Source organism: Coregonus lavaretus, assembly GCF_964263955.1.
Source record: "Coregonus lavaretus genome assembly, chromosome: 10".
Taxonomy (NCBI): Eukaryota; Metazoa; Chordata; class Actinopteri; order Salmoniformes; family Salmonidae; genus Coregonus; species Coregonus lavaretus.
Genome location: NC_139997.1, coordinates 20,850,181 through 20,867,019, shown reverse-complemented (window position 1 = coordinate 20,867,019; position 16,839 = coordinate 20,850,181). Strand labels below are relative to the sequence as shown.

At 41.5% G+C, this 16,839-nt stretch overlaps 1 protein-coding gene across 1 annotated transcript in view; it reads right to left on the bottom strand.

Moving 5' to 3' along the window:
- Positions 1-3,293: 3,293 nt before the first annotated feature.
- LOC311136220 (opioid-binding protein/cell adhesion molecule-like) overlaps positions 3,294-16,839 on the bottom strand; it is a gene marked incomplete at both ends in the record, with an annotated part of 195,865 nt that continues 182,319 nt past the window's right edge. Inside the window, 5 exons of the mRNA XM_084170338.1 lie at positions 3,294-3,400; positions 3,800-3,877; positions 14,779-14,814; positions 15,439-15,590; positions 16,085-16,205. Of these exons, the coding sequence (XP_084026464.1) occupies positions 3,294-3,400; positions 3,800-3,877; positions 14,779-14,814; positions 15,439-15,590; positions 16,085-16,205 (494 nt within the window). The remainder of the gene's footprint in view (positions 3,401-3,799; positions 3,878-14,778; positions 14,815-15,438; positions 15,591-16,084; positions 16,206-16,839) is intronic.

Below are 16,839 nucleotides of genomic sequence, written 5' to 3'. Positions count from 1 at the left end.
CAACAACAGAAGACTGACAAAATTGACTCCTAATTTGTGCCCTTCCTTGAGCCATTCCCATTTAAGGAAGAGCCAATACCAGCAGTCCTGGCAGATTAGATTTTGTTGTTGATTTCTGGGAGAAAACAGGAAGTCGCCCCGTTGTTCATGATAATGTCATAATGTTGAGTCTACCTTTAAGACCTCTGAATTAGGATTTGTTGGTCATGAGCTCCACAAGTGCTTAGTCTGATATAGGCAACGTTAAAACCAACACGGGAATTAATCATTTAGGAGACAGCGATGAGAGATGAACATTCAGGTGTGTCTGCAATGTCCTGTCAGAGAGCTGTGGAATAGCAATACATCCCTTATTTCATTGTGTGTAATCCATCTCTTATTACATCTGTCAACGCTACTCTGAACATTGGTCTTGCTTACATTTACATTACAGTACATGTATCTATTGAAATACATGGTGTTTAGAGGTCAGACTGAATTAAATCAAGACCAGGGTCAGCAATCATAAAGGGTCTCAGAGTAGTTGTGCTGTTCTAGGATCAATTCCCCCCTGTCCATGTCAACACATTCATTTTGAAGGCAACACTGACCCCAGATCAGCACTCCTTCTCTGAGACGTTTTGTGATTATGGGCACAGATATTTTAATAAAGTTAAAAAATCCTTGTATACTGAACAAAAATATAAATGCAACATGCAACAATTTCAAAGATTTTGCTGAGTTACAGTTCATATAAGGAAATCAGTCAATTGAAATAAATTCATTAGGCCCTAATCTATTGATTTCACATGACTGGGATACAGATATGCATCTGTTGGTCACAGATACCTTGAAAAAGGTAGGGGTGTGTATCAGAAAACCAGTCAGTATCTGGTGTGACCACCATTTGCCTCATGCATCGTGACACATCTCTTTCGCATAGAGTTGATCAGGCAGTTGACTGTGGCCTGTGGAATGTTGTCCCACTCCTCTTCAATGGCTGTGCGAAGTTGCTGGATATTAGCAGGAACTGGAACACGCAGTCGTACACGTCAATCCAGAGCATCCCAAACATGCTTAATGGGTGACATGTCTGGTGAGTATGCAGGCCTGGGACATGGGGATGTACATTATCATGCGAAACATGAGGTGATGGCGGCGGATGAATGGCACGACAATGGGCCTCAGGATCTCGTCACGGTATCTCTGTGCATTCAAATTGCCATAGATAAAATGCAATTGTGTTCGTTGTCTGTAGCTTATGCCAGCCCATACCATAACCCCACCATGGGGCACTCTATTCACAACGTTGACATTAGCAAACTGCTCGCCCACACAACGCCATACATGTGGTCTGCGGTTGTGTGGCCGGTTGGATGTACTGCCAAATTCTCTAAAACAACTTTGGAGGCAGCTTATGGTAGAGAAATTAACATTAAATTATCTGGCAACAGCTCTGGTGGACATTCCTGCAGTCAGCATGCCAATTGCACACTCCTTCAAAACTTGAGACATCTGTGGCATTGTGTTGTGTGACAAAACTGCACATTTTAGTGGCATTTTATTGTCCCCAGCACAAGGAGCACCTGTGTAATGATCATGCTGTTTAATCAGCTTCTTGATATGCCACACCTGTCAGGTGGATGGATTATCTTAGCAAATGAGAAATGCTCACTAACAGGGATGTAAACAAATTTGTGCACAACATTTAAGAGAAATAAGCTTGTTGTGCATATGGAACATTTCTGGGATATTTTATTTCAGCTCATGAAACTGGGACCAACACTTTACATGTTGCGTTTATATTTTTGTTCAGTGATTTCACATAGCATCGATTGTGCTTGCCTGTTATACAAAACCTAATTGAGCATACTTTTGTAAGTATGTTTTCTCCATAGCGTTAAATTAAGTGGATGGTTATAGAAAGTGTTCTTGTAGCTCCTGAATGTCACAGAGACGTCAAATAGGAGATATACCCGATTTCAAATAAATCCAAACTCAATCCTGATTATTTAACTCAGTATACAACACTGTATGATAATATATTAATGTATCTGCGTTCTATTGGGAGACAATATAAGCAATCTATTTGCATTGCCAGTCAAAATGTACCAGTTCAACACAACCAAACAATTAATACTTATTGGTTATGAGAGAGTATTTTGGAACAAACTCAAAACAATGACCATACAAAAATACTGATATTAACAGCTGAGAACCTTTAGAGGTGAATCATATCTTCCACTTCAGTCCAATTTTCACTTAATCTCCCATTGACATAAATGCATCACTAAGTGACTGATGTGGAAGTTAGGATTTTCCCTTAGAGTGATCCATAGAGTTGCTATTGGACACAATCTTCCTCCTTAGATTCCCACACTGGTTAGTTGAGACGGGAATACTTCAGAATTGTCCCCAAAGTGTGCAAGTGACCCATGTAAATACATTATAAGTTACAAAGTACCTTAAGGTAACACCAGCTGTAGTGACATTAATAAACTTTGCAAGAGATTACATTAATTGAAGTTAGATGTCCACAAAAATGGAAATAAACTCCCTTTCCATTCATAACTAGTTAAGTAATTATTCTTCACACCACCTTGTATAGACTTGTGCCAGTTAAAAGGGAAGACAAACATGGTCTTTGCACAACTAAATACAACTTTTATATTTTATTTACCCCTTTGAATATATGTGTTAAAAACAAAAAAATAGCATAGCACAAACAACTGAAAAGATCAACATTTACAATGATGAGAGGAAGAAGAACATTTGTCGAATACCATTTCTTCTTAACCGTTGTGGTTTGTCAATGTATCAGAATCAGAAATAATTACAGCAAAAACAAACACGATTACAGGCTTTTAGGCCCTAGAGTGATTTCAGTCCTTCTGGTCCTTGCCTGTGTGTGAGGTGTTTGTTTAGTTCACCTCATACACGTAACTCTTGGGGCTAAGACTCTCGGGGCTAAGATGACTGTCAGTAAGTGGAAATTTAGATAAATTAAATGTAAATAACAGACAAACCACATCGGACAGGTCTATTTTTGAGACCCACAAGAATAAACATTTAAGAATCATATCATAATGGGAGGCAAAATGAAACAAATCAAAACAAAAAAAGCAATTTGTTACGTCCTTAAAACTCAACATAAATGAATTTTTAAAAGTATATGTTACATAATAATTTTTAGCGGTTCGACATTATGTAGTAGGGTAGCCCATGCACTCTGTGCATCACGTTTGTGGTTCCAGGTGAGAGAAAACACACAAGGCATGCAACCTTGCCCCTCGGATGCCAGAAAGCCCACTGCATCAAAACCTGAGCAGAAACGGAAGGAGGATGGCCAGAAGTAGACAGGTGTAGGTGTGTACGTGTGTCCCCATCGAGCTGCTGTTCCCATCCTGCACTGCTCCGGGTCCTGTCATTGCGAAGGTGGAGGGCGGAGGAGAGGGAACAAAACACTTGGATGAGTTTGAGGCATTCAAGATTGGTTTTGCACTTTCTCTTGCCTAAACCTGTCGGATGGATATCGACTATGTAAATCTTCTGATAACAAGTGATTCACTGCTCTAATACCTTCTCACCAGCACTCTTAACTCGCTGTCTGCTCAAGGAGAGGTGTGTCTCACCGATACTCGCAAGTTTGTGTGGTAGTAATAAAATATACAACTACTTCCTACTTTCCCCTAACGTCTCCTATAGGTTTCAGTACTGTTAATCATCTACGGGTTAGTGATTTATCATGTGTTGATCACGTTTTTTTAATAATTAGTTTTGCGGGTATTAGGTTAGGTTATAAAGTGGATTCATTACAAACCTGCCAGTAATGCAAAGGTTTCAGAGGTTGTCTTTTCTAACACAGATGAAGTCAACAATAACACATTGGTTGACCCCTCTAAAAAGAGAGATTATATGAAAGAAGGCACTCAAAAAATGGCAACAGAGCAGCTCAAAAGCAAATGCTGCTCACATGTAAAATTATCTGAGTAATTGACACTGAGCACATAATAAACTACCCTGGGCCAAACGGTTGCTAGTGTCATTAGGTACCAGACCTGGGTTCAAATACTATTTAGGGTATTTCTATGACTTTCAAAGACATTTGGAAGTAAAAATGTATATATGTTTTATTTGAAAAGACAAGTAGTTAAATATAGGAATGCATTTGGAGATACACTTGGAAAGTATTTGAAAATACTCAAATTGTCACACCCTGATCTGTTTCACCTGTCTTTGTGATTGTCTCCACTCCCCTTCCAGGTGTCGCCCATCTTCCCCATTATCTCCAGTATATTTATACCTGTTTCCTCTGTTTGTCTGTTGCCAGTTTGTTTTGTTTCGTCAAGTCTACCAACGTTTTTCCCCTTGCTCCTGTCTTTTTCAAGTTCCTGTTTTCTAGTTTTCCCGGTTTTGACCATTCTGCCTGCCCTGACCCTGCCTGCCGTTCTGTACCTTGTCACACCACCCTGGATTATTGACCTCTGCCTGCCCTGACCCTGAGACTGCCTGCTGTTCTATACCTTTTGGACTCTGATCTGGATTACTGACCTGTCGTTTGCCTGCCCCCTGTTTTTGTAATAAACTTTTGTTACTTCAACACTGTCTGCATCTGGGTCTTCTCCTGAAACGTGATAGTAAGAACTGACCCTGACTGACCCAGTAGACTCGGACCAGCTCTGCAAAGCCATCTCCTCCCAAGGAGCCACCATTGGAAGGCACTAGGAGTTGCTTCGTGGTCTCATGGAAGTGTTCCAGACCTTGGCTGAACGCCATGACCGAGCGTTTAACACATTGCTGGAGCAATTCCGCGGGTTGTCTGTTAGGCAGCCTACCACGACGGTAACCTCCCAGCTTCTCAGTAACCCGGCTGTTAGCAGCGTGGCCTCCCCGGCCACCCCGGTTTCCCGAGAACCCTGCTTACTTCTCCCGGAACGCTTCGCTGGAGTGTCGGGAACCTGTCAGGCATTTCTGGCTCAGTGTTCACTCATCATCGAGCTGCAGCCCTCCTCCTTCCCCTTGGACCATTCTAAGATAGTGTACCTCATCACGCTGATGTCCGGGAGGGCTCTTGCCTGGGCTACGGCAGTCTGGGAACAACAGTCGGCCGTATGCTTCAGTCTGGAGGAGTTCTTGCAAGAGGTAAAGAAGGTTTTCGATGCTCCTGTCCGGGAGAGAGGCTGCCTGGAAGTTACACCAGCTTCGGCAAGAATGCCGCAGTGTAGCAGAGTATGCAGTGGATTTCCGCACGTTGGCAGCTGAGTGTGCCTGGAATCCGGCGCTGTTCGACACGTTCCTGCACGGAGTATTGGAGGAAGTATAGGACGAGCTTGCAGCCCGGGAACTACCGACGGATCTCGAATCGCTCATCGTCTTGACCATTCGGAACGATGGCCGGCTACGGGAAGGAGAGGAAGGATTCCACCTCGCCTCCGAGGCATCCCGGAAGTCCCTGATGGCTCCGTTGCCGAGAGAACCCGAGGCTACCCGAGTTCCCCCGAGAGTCTCCGAAGTCTGCCGATTCACCTCATCCCGAGCCGATGCAACTAGGCAGAGCTAGGCTGTCTCCAGCCGAACAGCAATACAGGCTTCACACGAAGAGTTGCCTGTATTGCGGGACTACTGGTCATTTTCTGTCTACCTGTCCACTAAAAGACCAGGCTCACCGGTAAGAGCGAGTACTCTGGTGGGCAATACGGATAACTTTTCTTCTCCCCTTACTCGCACCCCCTTTCATGCCATCTTGATGTGGGGGAACCAGTCAAAATCTCTCCGGGTACTGATCGACTCTGGGGCCAATGAGAGCTTTATGGACACTACCCTGGTGTCCGAGCTGGGCATCCCCACTCAGCCCCTCTCCATTCCCATGGATGTTAGAGCGCTGGACGGGCGCTCTATAGGCCGGGTCACCCACAATACCACCCCCATCAACCTACGAGTTTCAGGGAACCACAGCGAGACGATCCACCTGGGGGGGGGGGGGGGGGTACTGTCACACCCTGATCTGTTTCATCTGTCTTTGTGATTGTCTCCACCCCCCCCTCCAGGTGTCACCCATCTTCCCCATTAACCCCAGTATATTCATACCTGTGTTCTCTGTTTGTATGTTGCCAGTTCGTTTTGTTTCGTCAAGCCTACCTGCATTTTCCCCCTTGCTCCTGTCTTTTTCAAGTTCCTGTTTTGACCATTCTGCCTGCCCTGACCCCGAGCCTGCCTGCCGTTCTGTACCTTGTCAGAGCACCCTGGATTATTGTCCTCTGCCTGCCCTGAGACTGCCTGCCGTTCTGTACCTTTTTGACTCTTGATCTGGATTACTGACCTGTCGTTTGCCTGCCCCCTGTTTTTGTAATAAACTTTTGTTACTTCGACACTGTCTGCATCTGGGTCTTCTCCTGAAACGTGATACAAATACACTGACATAAATACATTCCCATGCATTTAACCCAGGTATTAGGAAATAGTATTTGAAAATACTTTCAAACAGTAGGATATTTATAGGATATTATATGAAAAAAGTTTCAAACACTTCCATTAGAAGTAGTTGATTTGGGCCATATTATTTGAAAATACTCACACATACAAAATATTATTTAAATAACAAATACCCATGGATTTGAACCCAGATCTAATAGGTACCCAATTCAAAAGAGGACATTATTGTTCTGTTTACTTATTACCCAGCATAGATACAGTGCCTTCAGAAAGTATTCACACCCATTGACTTTTTCCACATTTCCTTGTGTTACAAAGTGGGATTAAAGTGGATTTAATTGTCATTTTTTTGTCAACTATCTACACAAAATACTCTAATGTCAAAGTGGAAGAAAAATTATAATATATATATATATGAATGGAAAATAAAACCCTAATATATTTTGATTGACATTACATTTTACATTTTTTCATACTGGCCCCCCGTGGGAATCGAACCCACAACCCTGGCGTTGCAAGCGCCATGCTCTACCAGCTGAGCTACATTATGGGGTATTGTGTGTTGATCAGTGACATAAAATAAAAAAATTATATTCAGGCTATAACACAACAAAAGTTGGAAAAAGTCAAAGGGTGTGAATCCCTTCTGAAGGCACTGTATGTCCATGGTATCCCTGGCACATCTAGGTTAGCTAAAATAGCTATGCTAATCAGGACATTCCCAGACTATGGAATATTCCAATCCCGATTCCTGCTGATTGAATGTTTAAGTGGGGGCATTTTGGTGGCCATATAAGCATTGCCACAGCATCTGTTATTACCACTGCATCTGTTATCAACTATTTGGCCCCTTATCACCACCATTATTATCATCTTACTGTATGATATGATGAAACCTTGACCAGCCATGCCGCCCGCCCGGGTCAGCCTTAATTATGGCTGGCTATAAACAAGCTAATCAACTGAGAAAAAGGAGACAAGCAATAACCACTGATAGACAGCGGAGGAAAGAGCAGGACCCGGGCCTTTTTTCTCTTGGCTGGAAGGTCTGACTTTTCAGTCTAAATTGATGCGCGATAGCAGTGGCTGGGCTAATGGTGTGGGGCCTGGAGTTGTATGCTGGTCCAATTAAAACTTTCTTACTCACTTATACATTCTTGTGAGTTTCAAAATATGCTATAGCATACAATAATATCTTCTTGCAAATTACAGTACGTTTACCACATTAGCAGTTTTTTTATTCATCTATTTAAAAGATAGTAGTGATGGTGGTATTAGTTACTTAACACATTGACGTTAAATAAGATTGGACCCATTTCAAGTTAGCATTTGGATATTAGCTGCTGATATCGAAAACATTTACTAAATTCCAAGCATGATTAATTTCCTGTTAATTTGATAGATTTTATTTTAACCCTGTGGGTTCAAATTATTGGTCAGTGTTGAGGTAGAAATGTGTAAATTATATGCATCATCAAATTATATAACATTCCGGGGAAAAATGTAAATGCTGTTTTGTCACCAGCAGGGCCAGCGCCAGAACAAATCAGTTGGACGGGCCTTTTATTTCCATAGGCGGGACCTCCTATGTGGGCACGCAGTTGCGTGTTCACAATTTTTTTAATAGGTGTAATAGTAAAGACCATATACAGTTGGTGAGTTTCAAGTTTGGGGAAGCTTACAATTTATCCTACCATTTCTACCGATCTGTGTGCCAGTTATGATTATTTTTATTTGCATATTTTTGTGGAACAGTTTGGCCTTTATGGTAGCGTGGCCAGACGGAAGCCACTCCTCAGTAAAAGGCACATGAAAGCCCGCTTGGAGTTTGCCAAAAGGCACCTAAAGACTCTCAGACCATGAGAAACAAGATTCTCTGGTCTGATGAAACCAAGATTGAACTCTTTGGCCTGAATGCCAAGCGTCACGTCTGGAGGAAAACGGACAACATTTCTACGGTGAAGCATGGTGGTGTTAGCATCCTGTTGTGGGGATGTTTTTCAGCGGTAAGGACTGGGAGACTGGTCAGGATCAAGGGAAAGATGAACGGAGCAAAGTACAGAAAGATCCTTGATGAAACCCTGCTCCAGAGTGCTCAGGACCTCAGACTGGGGTGAAGGTTCGCCTTGCAACAGGACAACCACCCTAAGCACACAGCCAAGACAACGCAGGAGTGGCTTTGGGACAAGTCTCTGAATGTCCTTGAGTTGTCCAGCCAGAGCCCGGACTTGAACCCGATCAAACATCTCTGGACAAACCTGAAAAAAGCTGTGCAGTGACACTCCCCATCCAACCTGACAGAGCTTGAGAGGATCTGCAGAGAAGAATGGGAGAAACTCCCCAAATACAAATTTACATTTATTTTAGTCAGTTAGCAGACGCTCTTATCCAGAGCGACTTACAGGAGAATTAGGGTTAAGTGCCTTGCTCAAGGGCACATTGACAGATTTTTCACCTAGTTGGTTCAGGGATTCAAACCAGCGACCTTTCGGTTGCTGGCCCAACGCTCTTAACCACTAGGCTACCTGCTGCCCTTAATACAGGTGTACCAAACTAGTAGCGTCATACCCAAGAAGACTCAAGGCTGTAATCGCTGCCTAAGGTGCTTCAACAAAGTACTGTTAAAGGGTCTGAAGACTTATGTAAATGTAATATTTCAGTTTTGTATTTTTTATAAATTGCTAAAATGTATTGTGTGTAGATTGATGAGGGGAAAAAACAATTTAAAACATTTTAGAATAAGGCTGTAATGTTGCAAAATGTGGAGAAAAAAAAAAGCTGCATGTGTGACATAACTCCACCAGTCCTATTTATGATAGCATTTACAAAGATTATACCTTTTTTTTTTTTTATTAAAAAAGTATGTTTTTTTTAATCAATTAGTATATTTGAGTTTAACCACAATATTTGTTCTATTATTTGTTTTGTATTTTCTGGTGGATTAAACTGAAATTGCAACCAACTTACTATGGCTTGTTTAAAAATAGCGATATTTTGGAGATGATTTCATTTTCAAATAACCGAAAGTGAGAGGTTGTAATCTGAATAAAGGGAAAAAGGCAAATTTTGAACATGGAGTGAGACATTCTTAATAATCTGCTAGAGAACCAGTTCGGATTTAAGTATAACTTTTGTATGACTGACAACTTTCGTGAGAGGTCTAATGCTTTAATATTTAATAATTTCTGCCCTCCGAACTCATATTCATTATATAAATAGGCCCGTTTAATTTTGTCTGGCTTGCCGTTCCAAATAAAATTTGGTAGCATTTCTATGTTGAAGATTTAAAAAAAAATTGGTGCATTTTTCCCAATATTCCATCCAGTTCGCTTTATTTTTATAATATATTACACTTAATCGTTCTTGAATAAGTTCCTAACTAACTTTTTCTGTGCGTCTATGGTATAGTTTTTATTGCCGTCTATCTGTACTGTTAGTCCTTCCATTTCATTTGTTAATTTGGAGTCTTTTGACCTAATTTGCTTTTGTTTTAGAGATGAGTACTAAATTGCATGGCCTCTGAAGGCACATTTAAAAGTGACCCATACAATAAGGGGATCAGCTGTACCTATATTATGTCAGAAAAGGTCCATTATAAATTATTCTGTCCTAGTTAAAAACAAGTTATCATCCAATAGGCTTTGATTACATTTCCATTATCCTCGCCCACGTGGAGGCTGGGAGTGTTGGCAAGCTTTTTCAAATATTGAGGAAGAGGCTGGGAGTGTTGGAAAGCTTTTTCAAATATTGAGGAACTATCATTCGCAATGGGTGTTAACAAAAATACTTTTTGACTTGTGTGAGGCGAAGAAGAAATTACAGAGAAGCTCAGCTTATTAGTGGTGTACGTGGTGAGTTAAGACAATCAGAAATCAGACATTGCCAAATGGGCACTTTCCTAAATATGCATACATTCTGGAGAGAGATGCACCATATCTTCGCCACACAACCCTCCCCTTCTTCTTGAGGCAACATTTTAAATTATCCTCAAGAGACATTATCTTCACACATATCTTAGACGCTTTTCACTGACAGCCGCAACTCAATCAACTAGAACAATTGCCATGCGCACTACCCAAATTGCAGGCTTCCCAAATAGGCATAGGCCTAGACACTTGTGATTTGAAACAATCCACAGCAAAAAAAATAAAGAAGCTATTGATCCTCCGTGGCTAAGTCATGCTCCCTGGTGAAGTATTTTGACAGATTTTATTTAGACGGGAGTATAATTTTGGCGAAACATACATTTACTTTAGGTCAATCCAGCATTCTAACAGTGCAACGTGCACCCGTCAACTTTCCTTTCCAATTTGCAAGAGGCTGAAGCTAGAGATCTGTAGCCTATATAATGATGAGATGCTCATGTCTCCACCTTAACAATGGGAGTCTTTGTCCCAAAGGCGGGAAGGCAGGCGACAAGCTTAGGTCTGCATATTATACCCATATAAACACATTGGGCATATTCTGGACAGATTAGGAGAGTGAGCCCTTTCGGGTCGCCTATTCCTCTCTGCTGAAGCTACACTACCGTTCAAAAGTTTGGGGTCACAGACTGGCCAATAAAAAGAAAAGATTAAGATGGGTAGTCTGACATATGGCTTTTTCTTTGCAACTCTGCCTAGAAGGTCAGCATCCCGGAGTCGCCTCTTTACTGTTGACGTTGAGACTGGTGTTTTGCGGGTACTATTTAATGAAGCTGCCAGTTGAGGACCTGTGAGGTGTCTGTTTCTCAAACTAGACACTCTAATGTATTTGTCCTCTTGCTCAGTTGTGCACCGTGGCCTCCCACTCCTCTTTCTATTCTGGTTAAAGCCAGTTTGCGCTGTTCTGTGAAGGGAGTAGTACACAGCGTTGTACGAGATCTTCAGTTTCTTGGCAATTTCTCGCATAGAATAGCCTTCATTTCAGAACAAGAATAGACTGACGGGTTTCAGAAGAAAGTTCTTTGTTTCTGGCCATTTTGAGCCTGTAATCGAACCCACAATTGATGATGCTACAGATACTCAACTAGTCTCAAGAAGGCCAGTTTTATTGCTTCTTTAATCTGCACAACAGTTTTCAGCTGTGCTAATATAATTGCAAAAGGGTTTTCTAATGATCAATTAGCCTTTTAAAATGATAAACTTGGATTAGCAAACACAACGTGCCATTGGAACACAGGACTGATGGTTGCAGATAATGGGCCTCTGTATGCCTATGTAGATATTCCATTAAAAATCAGTCGTTTCCAGCTACAATAGCCATTTACAACATTAACAATGTCTCCACTGTATTTCTGATCAATTTGATGTTATTTTAATGGACCAAAAAATTGCTTTTCTTTCGAAAACAAGGACATTTCTAATTGACCCCAAACTTTTGAACGGTAGTGTACATCACCGGAGAAAGCATCCGAGCGAGCGAAACAGCGCCCCTCTATATGTAGCCCATGTATCTGATGCTGTCTGGCCAGAAATATTATGACATGCCATACTATTTTAGTCCAGACAGCATCAGATACATGGTTTAAACATAAGGGGCGCTGTTTTTCTCGCTCGGATGCTTTAACTGAAATTGATGAGTCTTTCTGTCGGCGCGCGTCTCGGTCAAATATATGAACAATATTTCAATATTTTATTTGGATGGGCAAGGAGGTACGGTAGGGCGGCCAGGCCCCCTAAGGCCCACCCATAACGCCCTGGTCACCAGTATATAGTAAAATAATGTTTAGTACTGTTTTGTCACCAGTATATAACAACAGTAATGTACACTCACCGGCCAGTTCATTAGGTACACCACCCCGTTTACGAAAAATGGATTGCTCCTACAGACAGTGAGTCATGTGGCTGTGGTTTGCTATATTAAGCAAGCAGACAGGCATCGAGGTATTCAGTTACTGTTCGATTGAACATTAGAATAGGCAAAACAAGTGACCTAAACAACTTTGAGCATGGTATGATCGGTGCCAGGCACACCGGATCCAGTATCTCAGAAACGGATGCCCTACTGGGCTTTTTACGCACAACAGTGTCTAGGGTTTCCTGAGAATGGTGCAACAAACAAAAACCATCCAGCCAGCGGCAGTCCTGTTGGCGAAAAAACAACTTGTTGATGACTGAGGTCGAAGGATAATGGCAAGAATTGTGCAAGCTAACAGGCGGGCCGCAATCAGAAAAATAACGGCACAGTACAACAGTGGTTTGCAGAACGGTATCTCGGAACGGACAAGCCGTCGATCCTTCGCAAAACTTGTCGATCCTTGTCACAGAAGGGCTATTGCAGCACACGACCACACTGGGTTCCACTCCTATCAGCTAAAAACAAGAAGAAGCGGCACCAGTGGGCACGCAATCACCAACACTGGACAATTGAGTGAAATAAATATGGCTGGTTCGACGAATCCCGGTTCCTGTTGCATCATGCTGTGATGGCAGAGATTTGACATGATTTGGCATGAGAGCATGAGTCCCTGGACCCATACTGCCTGTTGTCAACGGTACAGGCTGGTGGCGGTGGTGTATCACCATCCAATCTGCAGCAACTGTGTGATGCCATCCCTGTGAAACGTTTCAGACTTGTAGAATCCATGCCCCGAAGAATTCAGGCTGTTCTAGAGTCAAAGGGTGGTCTGACCCGGTACTAGATTTGTGTACCTAATAAACTGTGTATAGAACTGTTTGTCATCAGTATATAATAACAATAAAGTATAGTACTGTTTTGTCACCCGTATGTCATGTTGTATCCATAACGTACTGTATTAAAATGATGGTGCCCATAAGGTCTGGGATTTTATTCACCTAGAGTGGGAACAAGACTTGTTCATTTAGAGACTAAATGTAGTATTATTGATTTGCTCTTAACATTAACAATTGAATCCAGGCCAGACAACAACAATCCATTCCAAAGTCGGAGTAATCCTCGAACTCCATAAAGTAATGCCCTAGACAAGCATCCAAGTGCTTGGATCACATATCATATTGTATGTGATTTGGGACAAGTTTTCTTGAGGGCGAGAGTGGTACAATTCTAGAGGCAATTGTCACAACTGTTGTGTTATGTCACCTTTCAAGATGGATTTTTAAATCTCAGTAATGACCTTTGTGCGAAGCTCATATTGAATGTGAATTTATACTGTATGTAGGAGGCTGATGAGACGATCTATATAATAAGGCTTATATGAGTTAAACATATTTCCATTCTTTGGCCTTGCGGGGTCCTATGGTTCAGAAGGGCTTTCGAAATCCCATATAAAATAATATTGGACCACATGGGGAATTATTGAGAGAGAGAGAGAGAGAGAGAGAGAGAGAGAGAGAGAGAGAGAGAGAGAGAGAGGGACGAGATTATTGCTGTTTTTTACTTTGAAGCTGAGTAACACAATGATTTCTAATTTCCTTTGGATTTTCTTGGGACATCTATCCAACGGTGCTGCCACAGTAGATTATTCCTAAACCTTACAATAATAGTGCCGCTTTCCCCCCACAATCCAAATCAAAGCAAGTAATACATCTCTGAAGAGGGGCCCCACAGTTAATGGATCCCGTTTTACTTCCATTCCAATCATGAGTCTAATTAATACAATGATGACGTTGAGCACACATCAAATCAATCATTAAAATGTGCATCGCTAACACATTGCTAAGGGGTCAGTCGTCGGGCTACACTATAGTAGTAACGTTCATTACAAGTATTAGTTATAACTAACTAGAGGGAAGTTCGGAATGGAAAAAAAACACATGGCATTGAAAAAGAAACGGGAATTAGGAATGTGTGTATATGATTCCTATAAAGACACCATTCCACAACCAGACAGACAAATTATTTAACAAATTGTCACAACAGCTAAAACACACACAACACAAATGATAGTTTTAGGACAGATAGATACTTACACAGCAGATGAAGCACATGCAAAATCAAAATGAAGCCATGCCACATAGCGAGGCGGTTAGGCAGTTGAAAAAGGAAGAACAAAACAGAGTTCTTCATTGACCATTTCCACAGTGATTTGACTGACTGACTTTCTCCTCGTCCGGCCCTCTCCCAGGAAATGTAACTTGTCAGACATACATTTTTAACTTGTTCTCAATATTCATAAATTAAATTGGAAGCTAATAACATTTTTATGAGCAGCCCAGTAGCCATCTGACAATCTCATTTTGTCAGGCACTGCTCAAACATTATCTGGTCCCTTCCAGGGGCAGAAACATAGTCCTCCTGTCATCTCAGTATTATCACTGAGTGCTACACCAGTGATATTGGCATCTAATCAGTTTGTTGTCAATGTGAAAATGGCAATGTTTATGATGCGTTGTTAGAATTCTGTTAGCGCATCAGAGAGGTGAGAGTGAGTCGAAACACATGCTCATGCTGAATACCGGTACTAACCTTGCAATAATGTTGAGCTAGTAGGCTCAATAACCTCTACACCAGAAGAACAGAACAGAGCAAAATATATAAAACAAACAAAAGCAAACAATCATTAACAATGTTGCCTTAATGTGAACAACACAAAAGTCAAGCTGGTGAATGAGTCTTTAGCTTTGTGGTGCAGTATTAAAGGCATACATTATGTGAAAGGTGTTACTGTTAACCTAAATCATTATGATGATGTGCGTTAGATTAAGGCACAGATTACTAGACTTAGTATGCAGTTCTTCTTACACAAAATCAGTTTGAGGCTTTGATGTTAAGTATGGAAATTGCCTCAGTTATTTATATCAAACAAATTAAATAAAGAGGAATCACAGTCCATTTAAAGTGAACTGTGAGTCATGCACTGTGTAGAAATAACAGAAGTAAGAAATATTCAGTACACTTTATCATAACTTTCATGAATAGGCATTAATACATGATTTATAAACTACTACTAAATAAGCATTTCACTATTTGTAAACATTGATAATAAACCTTTATAACATGTTTAATAATTTATGAAGCATTTAGAAACATGTATAATGGCTTATTCATAAACGTTTTTAAAAAGTGTTACCAACACACAACATTTTCATTTCGTTGCACCTTGAACACATGGTTTCATGTACTCACCATAAAGGACAAAGCTTGCGTTGGAGCTGCCCAGTTTGTTGATGGCGATGCACGTGTAGTTGCCATAGTCTGCCTCTGAGACGTTGAAGAAGGTCAGCTTGGAGAGCTGCCCGGCGTCCTCGATCTCCATGCCGTCTAAACCATTGAAGATCCTTGAGGAGAGAGAAGGAAACAACTCTGTAGTCAATTAATTCATTTATGAATTTATTTGACCAATTTAAAATGCATATAGAGCTGCCTCAGCCATGCAAGTAAAACAATACATAAAACTTCCTTGTAGGGAAAGTCACTGCAGCTAGAAGTTAACGGAAGTCTGAGATAACCGCTATGTCGACTACATATAATATGTCATCGTTATGTTAATGACAGTGACTGTGTCTTGACCATGTATAATGTTAAGAGGTATTACACTAAATTATATGTCCGGTAGGCTTTGAGAGTCTAACCATTTGGTCACCTCTCTCTCTCTCTCTCTCTCTCTCTCTCTCTCTCTCTCTCTCTCTCTCTCTCTCTCTCTCTCTCTCTCTCTCTCTCTCTCTCTCTCGCTCGCTCTCTCGCTCGCTCTCTCGCTCTCTCTCTCTCAAAAATCTAAAAGCCTGGAAAAAGCACAGATTCATCATGTTTGCAAACATGCACAACAATTTACCTTCTGTCGTATCGATACCACTCAAAGTCTGCCTCAGGCACCGCATCCACTTCGCACTCCAGCACCCCTCTCTGGCCAAGGGCCACGCCAACGTCTCTGCCCTCTGACACACTAGGGGCATCTACAGGCACACAAGAGGGCACTCATGGGATCAGCGTGCCGGAGAGGCAGTCAAGGTTAGGGCTGTGGCGGTCACAAAATGTTGTCAGCCGGTGATTGTCAAGCAAATAACTGTCGGTCTCACGGTAATTGACCGTTAATTAACATAAACACAGACAGTGCCTTGCAAAAGTATTCATCCCCCTTGGCATTTTTCCTATTTTGTTGCATTACAACCTGTAATTTAAATAGATTTTTATTTGGATTTCATGTAATGGACATACACAAAATAGTCCAAATTGGTGAAGTGAAATGACAAAAAAATACATGTTTATAAAAACTCTAAAAAATTAATAACGGAAAAGTGGTGTGTGCATATGTATTCACCCCCTTTGCTACGAAGCTCCTAAATAAGATCTGGTGCAACCAATTTCCTTCAGAAGTGACATAATTTGTTAAATAAAGTCGACCTGTTCGCAATCTAAGTGTCATATGATCTCAGTATATATACACCTGTTCGGAAAGGCCCCAGAGTCTGCAACACCACTAAGCAAGGGGCACCACCAAGCAAGCGGCACCATGAAGACCAAGGAGCTCTCCAAACAGGTCAGGGACAAAGTTGTGGAGAAGTACAGATCAGGGTTGGTTTATAAAAA